This window comes from Salvelinus sp. IW2-2015, linkage group LG30, assembly GCF_002910315.2.
Source record: "Salvelinus sp. IW2-2015 linkage group LG30, ASM291031v2, whole genome shotgun sequence".
In the NCBI taxonomy this organism is placed as follows: domain Eukaryota; kingdom Metazoa; phylum Chordata; class Actinopteri; order Salmoniformes; family Salmonidae; genus Salvelinus; species Salvelinus sp. IW2-2015.
This window is the reverse complement of record NC_036869.1, coordinates 17,297,853-17,312,871: the sequence shown is the minus strand read 5'-3', so window position 1 is coordinate 17,312,871 and position 15,019 is coordinate 17,297,853. Positions and strand designations below refer to the sequence as shown.

Here is a 15,019-nt window from a genome sequence, read left to right as displayed (position 1 = left end):
CACGTTTCTTACGTTCTCTCACAGTGAAAGTAGAACAATAACATTTACATTTACAAGATACTTCTCTACAACCGGACAACACAAGTGACAAATATTGGTGTAAAACAGGGTGATTGTGGCATCTTTATGTAACGCCGTGACTCAATATGTCCTCGGAATGTACCTGTAAATTACCTGGTTGTTTGCTTTGACAGCTCGCACAGTAGAGAGCGAAACATCTGCCACTCTGTATTCTTCCCCCGGATGATACTTCTCTTCCTTCACTTGACCTAAATACTTAGTAACCTAGAGGTGATCGTGACATGACTTGTCTGAAATCAGATAAAACATTCCTTATAGGGTGTGTATGTTTTTTGCGTGTTTGAGTTTGTGAAAGTGAAAGAGGGAGAGGGGGAGAAGAGAACGGGGGAGAGAGAGCAGGAGAAAGTGATTTGTAACTTTGCCTTTAGGGGATCCTTTTTTTGTGTATGGAGGCAGTTATGTAGGCAGGCTCCTCTTCACATTATCGGTGTTTGTATTACGTTTCAAACGCCCTTATATCCCACAAGTTACTGAATGAAGTCTAAGGTCAGACATTAGTCAGGCATTCTCTGCTTGAGATGAAGGTTCCAGGTACATCTTTGTACAATAATGTTATTTTATTGCCAGAGGTGTGTTATGAATGAACCCAAAGCCTACATTATGCATTGAACCAACGTTGGAGCTATTCTGAATTTCTATCTGAAACTATTACAGCCTGTAAATAGCACATTGCAGTAGTCTACACTGTATTCAAACTCCAAAACTGTAATTGCACTTACATCCACCAAAAGGAAGACATTTAACCATGATCTTTCCCAAAAATTAGCCAGATGAATGATCTACCATCTACAGTTGAAGTCGGAAAGTTTACATACACTTAGGTTGCAGTCATTAAAACTCGTTTTTCAACCACTCCACACATTTTTGTTAACAAACTATAGTTTTGGCAAGTCGGTTAGGACATCTACTTGTGGATGACACAAGTCATTTTTCCAACAATTGTTTACAGACAGATTTTTTTCACTTATAATCACTGTAACACAATTCCAGTGGGTCAGAAGTTTACATCACTAAGTTGACTATGCTTTAAACAGCTTGGAAAATTCCAGAAAATTATATCATGGCTTTAGAAGCTTCTGATAGGCTAATTGACATAATTTGAGTCAATTGGAGGTGTACCTGTGGATGTATTTCAAGGCCTACCTTCAAACTCAGTGCCGTTTTGCTTGACGTCATGGGAAAATCAAAAGAATTCAGCAAGACCTCAGAAAAAAAATTGTAGACCTCCACAGGTCTGGTTCATCTTTGGGAACAATTTCCAAATGCCTGAAGGTACAACGTTTATCTATACAAACAATAGTACACAAGTATAAACACCATGGGACCACGCAGCCGTCATACCACTCAGGAAGGAGACGCGTTCTGTCTCCTAGTGATGAACGTACTTTGTTTGCAAAAAGTGCAAATCAATCCCAGAACAACAGAAAGGACCTTGTGAAGATGCTGGAGGAAACGGGTACAAAGTATCTATATCCACAGTAAAACGAGTCCTATATCGACATAACCTGAAAGGCCGCTCAGCAAGGAAGAAGCCACTGCTCCAAAACCGCCATAAAAAAAGTCAGACTACGGTTTGCAACTGCACATGGGGACAAAGATTGTACTTTTTGGAGAAATGTCCTCTGGTCTGATGAAACAAAAATATAACTGTTTGGCCATAATGACCATTGTTATGTTTGGAGGAAAAAGGGGGACGCTTGCAAGCCAAAGAACACCATCCCAACCGTGAAGCACGGGGATGGCAGCATCATGTTGTGGGGTGCTTTGCTGCAGGAGGGTCTGGTGCACTTCACAAAATAGATGGCATCATGAGGTAGGAAATTATGTGGATATATTGAAGCAACATCTCAAGACATCAGTCAGGAAATTAAAGCTTGGTCGCAAATGGGTCTTCCAAATGGACAATGACCCAAGCATACTTCCAAAGTTGTGGCAAAATGGCTTAAGGACAACAAAGTCAAGGTATGGAGTGGCCATCACAAAGCCCTGACCTCAATCCTACAGAAAATTTGTGGTTAGAACTGAAAAAGAGTGTGCGAGCAAGGAGCCTGCAAACGTGACTCAGTTACACCAGCTGTCAAGAGGAATGGGCAAAATTCACCCAACTTATTGTGGGAAGGTTGTGAAAGGCTACCCAAAATGTTTGACCCAAGTTAAACAATTTCAAGGCAATAATACCAAATACTAATTGAGTGTATGTAAACTTCTGACACACTGGGATGTGATGAAAGAAATAAAAAGCTGAAATTAATCATTCTCTCTCTTATTATTCTGACATTTCACATTCTTAAAAATAAAGTGGTGATCCTAACTGACCTAAGACAGGAATTTTTTTACTTGGATTAAATGTCAGGAATTGTGAAAAACTGAGTTTAAATGTATTTGTGATAAGGTGTATGTAACTTCTGCTGACTTCAACTGTACCTGCACATGGTATATAAGGGGGCTGTTTGCTTGTTATTGGGATGGTGGAGGCCTGTTTGTTATTGGGATGGTGGAGGCCGTTTGTTATTGGATGGTGGAGGCCTGTTGTATTGGGATGGTGGAGGCCTGTTTGTTATTGGGATGGTGGAGCCTGTTTGTTATTGGGATGGTGGAGGCTGTTTGTTATTGGGATGGTGGAGGCCTGTTTGTTATTGGGATGGTGGAGGCCTCTTGTATGTTATTGGGATGGTGGAGGCCTCTGTTTGTTATTGGATGGTGGGGCCTGTTTGTTATTGGATGGTGGAGGCCTGTTTTTGTTATTGGGATTGGGTGGAGGCCTGTTTGTTATTGGGATGGTGGAGGCCTCTGTTTGTTTATTGGAATGGTGGAGGCCTGTTGTTATTGGGATGGTGGAGGCCTCTGTTTGTTATATTGGGTTGGTGGAGGCTCTTGTATGTTATTGGGATGGTGGAGCCTCGTATTTTTTGGGATGGTGGAGGCCTCTGTATGTTATTGGGATGGTGGAGGCCTCTGTATGTTATTGGGATGGTGGAGGCCTCTGTATGGTATTGGGATGGTGGAGGCCTCCAGAGAAGATAAGTACTTCCGCCTTTGTTTCAGAAGCAGCCGCAGAGATTCTCACACCAAGGGACAACAGAACACCCAGGAGTGTGACACCCGTTTCTTGATGCCATCTCTGCTTTTCTTTTGATGGCCTCAAAGCTCCATTGTAAAGCCAAGTGTCATCACCTACTGTAGTTTTCCTTAAGGCATGGTAGTGGTTCCCCTATGGCTATGAAGCACTTGAATGGAGGTAAATGTAGTAAATGCCTGGGCTGGGCTAATCATCTGGAAATTAAGCTTTGTCCCAAGGTGGGTTTGAGGGCAAGTTGCTCAATCTGGGCTCTGGCTGGATGTTGGGAAGCAGCAGGATGAAATGGAGGAAGAGCATGATTGGAGATCGTAGAGGAAGAGGAGTGCGATTTTATCAGATACTACTTACCGAAAGCCTTGCACACTTAATTGCACATATTTCGGTGTGTATCTTTCATGACTCTGGCAATTACATTCAGTCCATGGTGTTCACAGCAACGATCTTTCATCACCTGGAGAAAAAAGGCAGACCTATGCACAGGGGCACCTGTCTGTCTGTCACTAGGCCCCACTTAGCAGCGTGATCCCAGGGGATCTAACATCTGGCCTGGAGACTTCCTGGGTGCAGATCATGTAATTACACCTCCCCTCGGGAGGCGGCAGAAATAATAGCGAGGCAGACTCTACTCTCACTCTGCAATTAGACAGAGGGAGAACGTTTCTGGCGTCACACCGTTTCGGTGTGTGTCAGTTCCATCAGTTCATTTGGTTGTAAGTCCTATGTGGAGTGCAAGATGCTGATGACAAAGATAGACAAGGGAAAAAGGCAATGTACTAAAAAAGCTGTGATAGTGTATAGTTTAATGATTCAAAATAAGAAAGTATTGCACACTGTTTGCTTGCAAAGTTTCAGTGCATCCCTTTTCAAGTGCCGATTGCTAAGAAAACCACGACAAGGATTAAGGATGTCATCTAGAAGACTCTCAGCTATAGCAAGTACACATTGCTTTGGAGTTGCCATCTGTGTGGGTCCTCTAGTAATGAAAAGTATTTTAACTGAAAATTTAATTTAAGTTCTACCATTGGTTCAATTGAAGTGCATGCTATTAGGCCTGCTAGTCGGAGAAAACAAACACATCCATATGAACAAAGAAGCAGTGTTGAGAGTACCCACCGTGACTAATGGTTATACTTCAATTTTATTGTTTGAAAAATCAATACCAAGTAAAAAATWAATTACTTCCTTGATAGAACCATGTTCTGATGAGAGGGGCCACAGTGGCCAGTTCCACATAGTTTATCTCTTYAGCGCTGCCAGGCTAATAGACCACAGGCCTAACAACTCATCACAATACTTTAGGGGCTCTGGAGACCATAGTCCGAGACACTTGCAATAAAACAAACATTTATTCAAAAATAATTTAACTAATAATCTTGTTATATTACATGTTTAGCGCCTTCTCAAACACCCTTTGAAGACATATCCTAAAAATACAAAGAGAGAAATGTTTGTAGCGAACACTGCAATGGAGGTATTAGTTGGGATATATGGCTTGACCCTGTCAAGATATGAACGCATATGTGGTATCCTTTGGCTGGGGACAAAATAGCACTATAAATTGATATGGAATGATTAGATGATAAACAAACACACATGCAAATATTACAATATGGGACATTTCATCAAAATAAATAATAATAARTGGAGAATAACTGGTCATACTGAGTCTATTTATAATGTTAGTTGGGTAGTTATCAATATAGGTAGTTATATTCACTACTAATATGACCAGTAGTAGATCGTTAATATTKTATTATATTTTCAAAATGTTCAAATAGCACTTGCTATCCATTCTTGAGTAATATTCTAGCCATAAAAGCTCCCACTGAACTGAAATATTACTACTATACTATAACATACTAAACTATATTATATTATACTACACTACACTGTAGGCCTTCCAGTATTTACTAAGATCATAAACGAGCACTTGAAGTAAACCGCGACCAGGAAAATGATAAATTGCATTAAATGAGATTAGGTGGTATGCTGAAAACGAAAAGAAAACAACAATACAAATGTATCTCTTGATGTAACTGARTTACACACACAAAAATCTGACCACACTGGGACCAACAGTACATAACCCCTATCTACACCACCAACCACAACACTTCCAGAGAGAAGAAAAGGAGAAGATGGTCCCTCCCACTCTCTCCTCCAACCTCCGCCACCCTTCCCCTCCTATATGTCCCTTTGACATTGACATCAGGCACTTTATGATAGTCCTTAGACCCCCCTTTGGATATTTCTCACTCCAACTGAACAGTCCCAACTCCTGTCGTGTATCCCCGACTTCCGCAAGGCTCTCCTTAGCTTGCTCTCCCTCATGGGACGACCATCTTCCTCTCCCCCGGCCCCTCTTCTTCTTTCTTATCATTCTTGTCAGCCAGGCTCCTGTAGGAGCGGTGGATCCCGGGGGACCTCAGCACTTCGTCGCCCTGGGTGAGGGCTGGGTCCTCGGGCACGACCGGTCGAGGCGCCGGGTAGTTGGGCTGATAGTACTCGGAGGGGTAGCCCCCCTCGCCATACCTATAGGGGTCCTCCTCCTCCACCTCGTCATAGTTCTGGTAGGTGTTGGGGGGCAATTGGACTAAGGGAAGATTGTGGCGGTCAGAAGTGTCACCACCGATGCCACCCTCTATAGCCACCGTGYCCACCCCCGAAGCGTGCATGTGTTTGTTTGTTTTTGATTGGGTTAGCGGGACAGGACAGGAAGGAGGCAGAGACACACAGGAAGAACAGTGTTAGCGACGACATCAAAGCGGCCAGAAGAGTTAAAGAGGGGTAGGGAGGAGCAACACTGACAGGGTAAGGAGATCTAAGTGGTTCTCTTATTAAATATATGAGAAAGCTCAACTGAATAACGCATCAAATGACAATCAGTATTAGTCAACCACTGGCTCCTTTTGGAATATAAAAACTGTACACATTCACTGCAGAAGCAAAGAGAAGCCTTGGATAAAATATATACTAAACTCAGCAAAAAAAGAAACGTCTCTTTTTCAGGACCCTGTCTTTCAAAGATAATTCGTAAAAATCCAAATGACTTCACAGATTTTCATTGTAAAGGGTTTAAACACTGTTTCCCATGCTTGTTCAATGAACCATAAACAATTAATGAACATGCACCTGTGGAACGGTCGTTAAGACACTAACAGCTTTCAGACGGTAGGCAATTAAGGTCACAGTTATGAAAACTTAGGACACTAAAGAGGCCTTTCTACTGACTGCCTTTCTAAAAGGGCATTGCAGGCAATCTCAACGCTGCATGTTACAGGGAAGACATCCCCCTCCCTCATGTGGTACCCTTCCTGCAAGCTCATCCTGACATGACCCTCCAGCATGACAATGCCACCAGCCATACTGCTCGTTCTGTGCATGATTTCCTGCAAGACAGGAATGTCAGTGTTCTGCCATGGCCAGCGAAGAGCCCGGATCTCAATCCATTGAGCACGCCTGGGACCTGTTGATTGGAGGTTGAGGGCTAGGGCCATTCCCCAGAAATTGTCCAGGAACTTGCAGGTACCTTGGTGGAATTAGTGGGGTAACATCTCACAGCAAGAACTGGCAAATCTGGTGCAGTCCACGAGGAGGAGATGCACTGCAGTACTTAATGCAGCTGGTGGCCACACCAGATACTGACCGTTACTTTTGATTTTGACCCCCCCTTTGTTCAGGGACACATTATTCCATTTCTGTTAGTCACATCTGTGGAACTTGTTCAGTTTATGTCTCAGTTGTTGAATCTTGTTATGTTCATACAAATATATACACGTTAAGTTTGCTGAAAATAAACGCAGTTGACAGTGAGAGGACGTTTCTTTTTTTGCTGAGTTTAGCTTGTATGCGCTGAAACATAAAAATGCATTTATGGCTAAATGAGTTATTGTCTCAGGCTCAGGTAGAATGTGTTTCTACAAAGAGAGGGACTTTGAACATCTTTATAGGAAACAAAGCAGTAGTTGTTGTTGACCGAAAAAAACAGGGGATATTGCAAGGGGGTAGAATCAAGCGACAAYCCCGTCTAGCCTCACACCTCCACTACAACCCTTTTTGAATGCTGCTCGCTACCAATACTTTTGTTGGACTTCAGTAAGAGAAAGTAGAGGGAGAGAGAGGGAGACACACACATACCACAGGTCAGACAGACGAGACAAAATCACATGCTGGTATTACTCACACCGTGGAGTACATGGAGAACACCGCCGGCCTTTCTAGCCGTACAGTGTGCTCAACGTACCGTCTTTTCCTCAGAGAAAAGGGTGATAGAGACAGACATCATCGATGGTCTAGGTGTCCATGCACACATGCATTTACAGTTAGGGCGCTACAGATTGTATTCACACAGATTGTATTCACACTCACAATATCCAGTATATTAGATGATGAACTAAGAAATAAGGCAGAGAGGGTATGGTATATGGCCAATATACCACAGCTAAGGGCTGTTCTTATGTACGACAAACGCGGAGTGCCTGGATACAGCCCTTAGCCGTGGTATATTGGCCATATACCACAAACCCGAGGTGCCTTATTGCTATTATAAATTGGTTATCAACGTAATTAGAGCAGTAAAAATACATGTTTCTTCATACCCGTGCTATACGGTCTGATATACCACGGCTGTCAACCAATCAGCATTCAGGGCTCGAACCACCCAGTTTATAATGTTGAATAAATCATGATRACATGACTGTAAAGATGCAGAATTTTCTTTTTGAAACTTGGTAAAATGTGGCCATACTTGATGCAATAGAGTGGTCTGTACATGAACATACTGAAATACGACTTATCGTGATAAGGCTTTAAAAGTTGATAGATATTTTGTCGGAATAACTATATTTTACATAAATACATGTCACAGGCATTTACAAATATCTATAAGGTCTATAGAACTTTAAACAAGCAAGATTGTTTGAATTCAATTCCACAAGCTAAGATACTGGGATAATGACATGGCGGCAAACTTTTTTTTCTTCTCACATACCATTGTATGAATTCATTGTTTCCAAGCTGAATTCTGCATCTTGGGTGCATTTTGTATTTCAAGGTGCTTAAATGACAACAGGAACTACTGGATTCATAAATAAACCATATGCTCACAGACATCTTACTGTAAAACCATCAGATAATAGAATGGGACATTTCTTTTTCTGAGCTGTCAAAAACAGAGAATAAAGGACATCCACTCATTTATTTTAATGAGGTTCAGTCCTGAGGTTAATRAAGTGAGTCTCAATTGATATGAATTCGAAGTCTATTAAGTATAAAGTAAATCAGAAAACAAATGCCAATTACTTAAATATATCCCAGTATGGGCATACAAATGAAATTTGGGTAACTGGTAAGTTAGTACTACAATAGAGTAGATGATTCTGAGAACTTTCTTTTCAAGATAGGTCATGTTTAGGGTTGAATATTTTCCCGGTATTTTACAAATGTTCCATCGCGAGAATGAATCAATTTTCTCCCGGGTAACCCGGTATTTCCCACCAAAACCGTACGTGTCATTCTAAAGCATATAAATATGTCTGGATTTGATTAGAGCGTTGATCAGCATGAACATTCAAGCCTGATGCTACCTGAGCCTGATGAGCCATACATTAAATACATGTTATGAACCCAAGCCCCAAAAAGCCCAAATGACAGTGCCATTATCAAATCAAATCAAATTGTATCTGTCACATACAAATGGTTAGCAGATGTTAATGCAATTGTAGCGAAATGCTTGTGCTTCTAGTTCCGACAGTGCAGTAATATCTAACAAGTAATCTAACAATTCCCCAACAACTACCTAATACACACAAATCTAAAGGGGTGAATGAGAATATGTACATGTCAGTATATGGATGAGCGATGGCCGAGCGGCATAGGTGCAATAGATGGTATAAAATACATGGGTCAGAAAGTTAATACAACTACGTTGACATGTGGCAGATATAAAACACGCAGAGACTGTGTGGAGACGATTATTTGGACTGAACTCGACAACATTTGAGTCAATTGGAGGTCGGTACCAGTGGGTCGATCATGTATATGTCAACGGTCTGATACTTTAGAAACTTTCATGGTGCGTGTTTTAAGAATCTGCTATATGTAACGCATCGTGTATTAAAAGAGTGACAATAATAGAGAAAGAAAGGTGCAGCTGTAGTTCGATGAACAGCAATCTCTCAAGAACATGAGAGTGAATTAAAAATACCTCATATTGGTCCTAGGATGGGGTTAACGCGGCATGTGTGTCAGTGTGATGGCGTTAGCGTAGCTTCTGCACTAAGGAGCGATCTGGTTGTAAGCGGTCATAGAGAGCAATAGTTCCAAAGACTTGAGGTACCTGGGTGGGTCTAGGGTGTCAGGTAGAGCGTGGCATTCTGGTCGATATTGTGTGATTACCTTAACAATTAGATGCTCTTCACAAAGCAAGTTTAGAAACCTATCTCAGGAACATCTAACGCAGGAGTCGGTACATACAGCACGCTAAGGTAAGGAGTGCTAGACCCATTCACGTTGGGGGCGGTCTCCATAGTGAAGGATGAACGTACTTCATGTGTGCTGCAAAAGTGTATTATGAACTCAGTTTGTACACCACTCATCAGGACGTGTTAACTCTGGGGAAGAACAAAGTTGCGTGGAAGGAAAGACGAGCTGGTTGAGAAAGACATATAGTATCGTGGTGGAATAAGTCAGCACACTAGTAGGAATAACAAGTCCTAGAGATATTGATTGACAATTAAATGATATCCGCTGAAAACACAGGCGTATTCAGCAGGAAGAAGCCACTGGTTCCACAAACGGGCATAAAAACAGAGCCAGTTGTTGCAGCCTGACCTGTGCAGGGTAAAAGGATTTCGTAGACGGTATTGTTTCTCGGAGACTAAAGGGGATGCTCCTTCGTCTGTGTGCCTTGACTGTAAGCAACGAAAAGTACGAATTCTTGTCTGGGGGCCGTATGAGAGTTAAAACGTAATGACCATTGTTTGTTTGGAGAAAAAAGGGGGACGCTTGCAAGCCGAAGAACACCATCCCAGACCGTGAAGCAAGGGGTGGCAGCATCATGTTTGTGGGGTGCTTTGCTTATGTTGTGGCCACTACGGATGCGGGTGGTGTACTGCAGTGTAAGGAGAGCCATGCTCCTCACAAATAGAGTTGCATCGCAGGTATTGAGAGTGTATGCAGGGGGAAAGCTGTTTATTTAGGTTGGCGAGTAACTGTATGAAGCAGTCACTATCAAATCAAGGGACCTCAAGAGGAAGAAGTGTTCAGGTTTAGGTAACGCTTGTTATATGGGAGGCTGTCTGAGTTGATAATCATCGGGTTTTCTGCTAAATGGACAATGACCCACAGCCGCACTTACTTTCCAAGATTGTGGAAAATGGCTTTAAGGACACACAGACGTGCGGATGGTGTATGGTTGTATGTGCGCCCATTTTATACACAAAGCCCTGACTAACCCGCTATAGAAAATTTTGTGGGCCAGTGAAATTCGACGCTACGTGTGCGTAGCTTAACAGAAGGAGGACCCCCTCATAGCCACCAATACCATAACTCGCTGGATCGCTTGTAGCGCGTTCGTATAGTGAAATTATCCTGTTTTTGCTCGAGAAAGGGAGGAATGGGCATAACATTCACTGACTGCTATGTCTCTCCTCTACTTATATGTGGGTAGAGCGCTTAGCTTGTTGTGTGATGGACACAGGCTATACCGTGGAGGGAAATAGCTAAAACAAAAATGTTACATTGAGCTCTCTGCTAATATGTCGGTAAACACTACACATATTTCAAGGCAGTTTTATCTGAGTCCAACTTTTGCAAATACTATTGAGTGGTACTTAAATGGAGGTAAGAAGACTGCAGTGGTTCGCTCGCTCTTGTATCAGTTTGCGCGATGATGCTGGCAGTCTTGGGCAATTTGCCATCGCATAGTACCTAGCAAAGGGATTAATTCTGGTATGTCTGGGAAGAATATATAAATAGATATGTAATTTTTTCGCTGGTACGATCTAATCACCTATTCATGCGATGCATGGGCTTGCTAATACAATATAACCAGCTTCACTAATTCTCCTTGAAAATTACAGCGTGTTGAATTCAATCCTTATGTTAATCCAAACATGCTGTTGTTGGCGTACATGCGGCTAACATGTCCACGATCAGAGTTGCACGAGTGATCTGATTTTAAGCATAGGTATATATAAAAAAGGCTGGTAAAGAGATATTCCGAGGTTGGTGACAGAGGACACCACGCGTTTGAAGAGGTTTACCTGAAAGATGTATTGCGGGAGCTTTGGGCCTGTTTTTAAGGTGATTTATTTGTCCTTTATATAGGGAACTCTCTGGAAGCTAACAAAATGGACGGCTCCGATGACTGGTCAGCTTTTCCGAAAGGAGGTGTCCGCAGAGGCTGGAGTTCATTATATATTGCTCGGTTGTTTATACTCCGATAGATCTTTAGTAGTGGTCTAGAATAACCGAATGACCGTATATTGGGGTTTTGCCAGGCTCCTGGTGTAGGCGCCAACATTGCGCATTATGGTATACTCTGAGATATGATAGCAATTATCGTTCTAGCATGTCACACAGCCTTTGCTTTTCACGTGATTTTAGCACGTGATAATATCTAGCTCGTGGTATTCATGGTAAGCATATGTAATTGGGCAGCCTCAGTTGATAATGTGGTTTTCTGATATGTTGTTACATAGAGTGCCTATAATTGAGTGTTAGATTGTTAATTATATTATGGGCATTTGAGGCCAGACTGTCGGAACTAGAAGCACAGAGCATTTCGCGTAACAATTTGCATTAACATCTGCTATTAACGCTATATCGTTGTGTGACAATAGATGTACATGATTTGCACGTTTGTGTTGTATGCTTCTTTGGGTAATGGCGGGGATAAATACTTTCCGGGCGTATTTGGGTTGATTATTATAATCGAAGAGCATCTCTAGTCGATATATGGCGGTGAATTTGAATTGTGTGAGGAATTCCCTAAGTCAGGTGAAGCATGAAGGACTTGAAGTTACGGGAGTGTCCTGTTTATGATGACGGTTAATAAACATGCTATTTAATGTCTCACTTGTCTGTCGAGTTTCATACTAGGCTCTCAGCACGCTAGCATAGAGAGGCATACTATCTATGAAATGTCCATCGCGGTTTTGACACTTAGGCAGTCAAGATGCTTGTTTGCTTCTGTCGGCGGATCCGCAATAGCGTGTACAGCTAAGCCTAAGTTCCACAGCATAGAGAGAGTCATGATAACGCTGACTGACATATTTATGACCGACTTATTAGCAGTGTCTCTACAAGAGATCGGAGCATTCAGCTTGGGCTCTCTCGCGTATGGTGAACAAAAAGAGAACGATAATATCAAACTTCTGATGTCTGCATCTGGAGAGATAGTAGGCTAATCCCCTTCGGGGCAGGAGCACAAGTTGTATTTCGTCTACCATATTGTTTTCTAAAAGAGTACTTCGGACATGCTGAGTGGAATACATTTGGTTAAATACGCGGGTAGAGTAGCTAAATGCCCTCGGCAAGTGGAGGTAAATGAGTCTCGCTTATCTTGAAAAGAAAGTTTCAGGATTGCTTGAGACCGGTCTACGCGAGCCATATCGACGACTTCATGACTTAAGCTAAATTGTAAGTACACCTAATCGGCTCCGGTTCTTGACCCACGCTTTATCTCCTGCTAAAAATAACGGCCGTCCCCAGTTCAGTTTTGGGTAGTCGTCCTGGCTGGGATCAATTCGTCCATTGTCTTCCTATGTTGTGTGTGTGTCGGTCCAAAAGAGGAATGTCATCGGCGGCTTGCGGGAAAGATCCGTGATTCCTGGTCGTAATGTTGGTGAGCTGACGTTTGCTAGTGGCGGGCTTATAATCCAATAGTTCCTTACCTCATTTTATGGCTTAGTTTATGGTCAATTAATACGCGCATTTAAGATTGTTCTCTTTCTGGTGTGTAAACCTTTGTATAAAAGTAGAACTTCTGAATAAAATAGAAGTATCACATAGAGAACCTAAAAAAATATAATATATTAACTGGCACTAGTTTATCCCGTACTGGAACTCATATAGGATAAATATGAGTGGAGTTCCTTTATATTCTCTCTGTTTTTGACAGGCTGTAAGGAAGAAAAGCACACTCGCTCGGCCGCGTTGATTATTTCATGCTCTGGTGTCTGTGTATCCAGGTGCACAGAGGGAAATTTTTTGTTTCTGTCGCGACGGTTTCCTCTGGCATAGGCGATAGAGTTAGTTTTGTATAAGATAGATAGTTTTTTGGGTTCCTGTGCAGGTGTCCTCACAAGATATAATGCGCAGTCATTTGACAGCCAGTACAACTCTATCAAGATGCGAGACAGTACTCGTTAGACCCGTATAACGGCCGGAGACAATCACCCATGGAGATGAAATGCGTCTAATTTATGAACTTTCCCACAAACTGAATTCTCTCGGATGCGGTGTTGGACACACGATGTCGTAGGGTCATATACACTCAAGGCTGGTCAAATAGGCCTTCACGAGTGAGCCAGATTGGTAGCTTTCAGGTCTCATATTAGACATAAGTTTCAAGTCTTCACAAAAATTGAGCGAAACAAACATCTCTTAATATAAGAAATAATATAAAATTAGCCTATTTATGTTATTCTGTACAATGGTATTGCCTCGCCACGATTAGACATGAAAGTCTTAAAGTAGGGTCCGGGGTTTTGTTCTAGGCTGTTTTTGTCGTTTCTTTTTATAAAGTATTTTGTTTTGATCCGCACCACAAGCTATCCTGGTCTAATTGTAACTTATAAGATAGAGAACATGAGTGCGCATTCGCGATATTTCTTCAACACGTCTTATATTTCCTCTCTTATTCTAGCCTTGTCCAGAGCGCTCCCCATTAGTTGCAGCGCCAGTGTCAAGCGCTCCAGATTTGGCACTCAAGGTTAACTACAAGGCGAGCTTATTTGGTGTAAATTATACTTTTTAATATCTTAATAAGCTAACGGAGAACAAAAACTATTCATTTATTAGAGCTATTAATATACAATATTGTATTCTATAAAAGATAATAGCTATTAAATAAAGTTATACAAATTTTAGGAGATACAGAATTCAATGCAATCTTTCAAAATTACAGAATTACGCGTAATTTATTTTATATGACAAAATAAATCAAATTACTTGGTAATTTAAAAAACTGTCATGACCGTTCTCTGTTGAGACGATGTAGGATCGTAATGAATAAATTGTCAATAATAGTGATCCTGTTTTCTGTTAGTTTGTAATGGTGTTAGTTGGTCGGAGAACGTGAGTTTTGTGGTATGGGAGTCTAGAGCATGGTTTTCACTACTGTTTTCTATTGTTGGCGTTGAGGTGAATGGGTACGCTTTACTGTATGGTTTCTTCCATTAGTGAGGGCAGTGGGTTTTTCCCATCTCCTGGCTGATTGAGAATCATATTAATGATCGGTAGGTAGTTGTTCAAACAGTGTTTTGTTTGTGGGTGGTTAGTCATCCTGTGTCTGTGTTATAGTATATATAGATGGGCACCCATAGTCGGAGACAGCTCCTCGTTATCGTTTTCGTGGTAATGTCGTGTCGTCGTTTTATGTAGTTACATTTTTTCCTCTGTTCGTTTTCCTAGTCGACCTTGATAGTTCATCGTTTATCTGCGTTACAATGATTAAGAGTCGTTCAAGACGTTCGTAGGTTTGTGTGCTACTCCGTTGTTGTTTTTTGTTTGTTTTAAGGTGAGTTGCGTGTTGTCAGTGCATTGAATCTTAATTAAATTATAATGTCGAAAATCACCAGGTAAGTTGGCATTTTGGTTCGATCCCTGCTCGCTCCTTCTTCGTATGATAAGTGG

General features: G+C 41.7%; 1 protein-coding gene across 3 annotated transcripts in view; it reads right to left on the bottom strand.

The window, feature by feature from the left end:
* Positions 1-3,943: 3,943 nt before the first annotated feature.
* Positions 3,944-15,019, bottom strand: part of LOC111955050 (collagen alpha-1(XIV) chain-like) — a 97,749-nt gene continuing 86,673 nt past the window's right edge. For 2 of the 3 annotated variants that reach the window (XM_023975092.2, XM_070435990.1), the window contains one exon: positions 3,944-5,801. In XM_023975092.2, coding sequence (XP_023830860.1) covers positions 5,488-5,801 — 314 coding nt within the window. In that variant the 3' untranslated portion in view covers positions 3,944-5,487. The remainder of the gene's footprint in view (positions 5,802-15,019) is intronic. The other variant, XM_070435989.1, reaches the window with a different exon arrangement.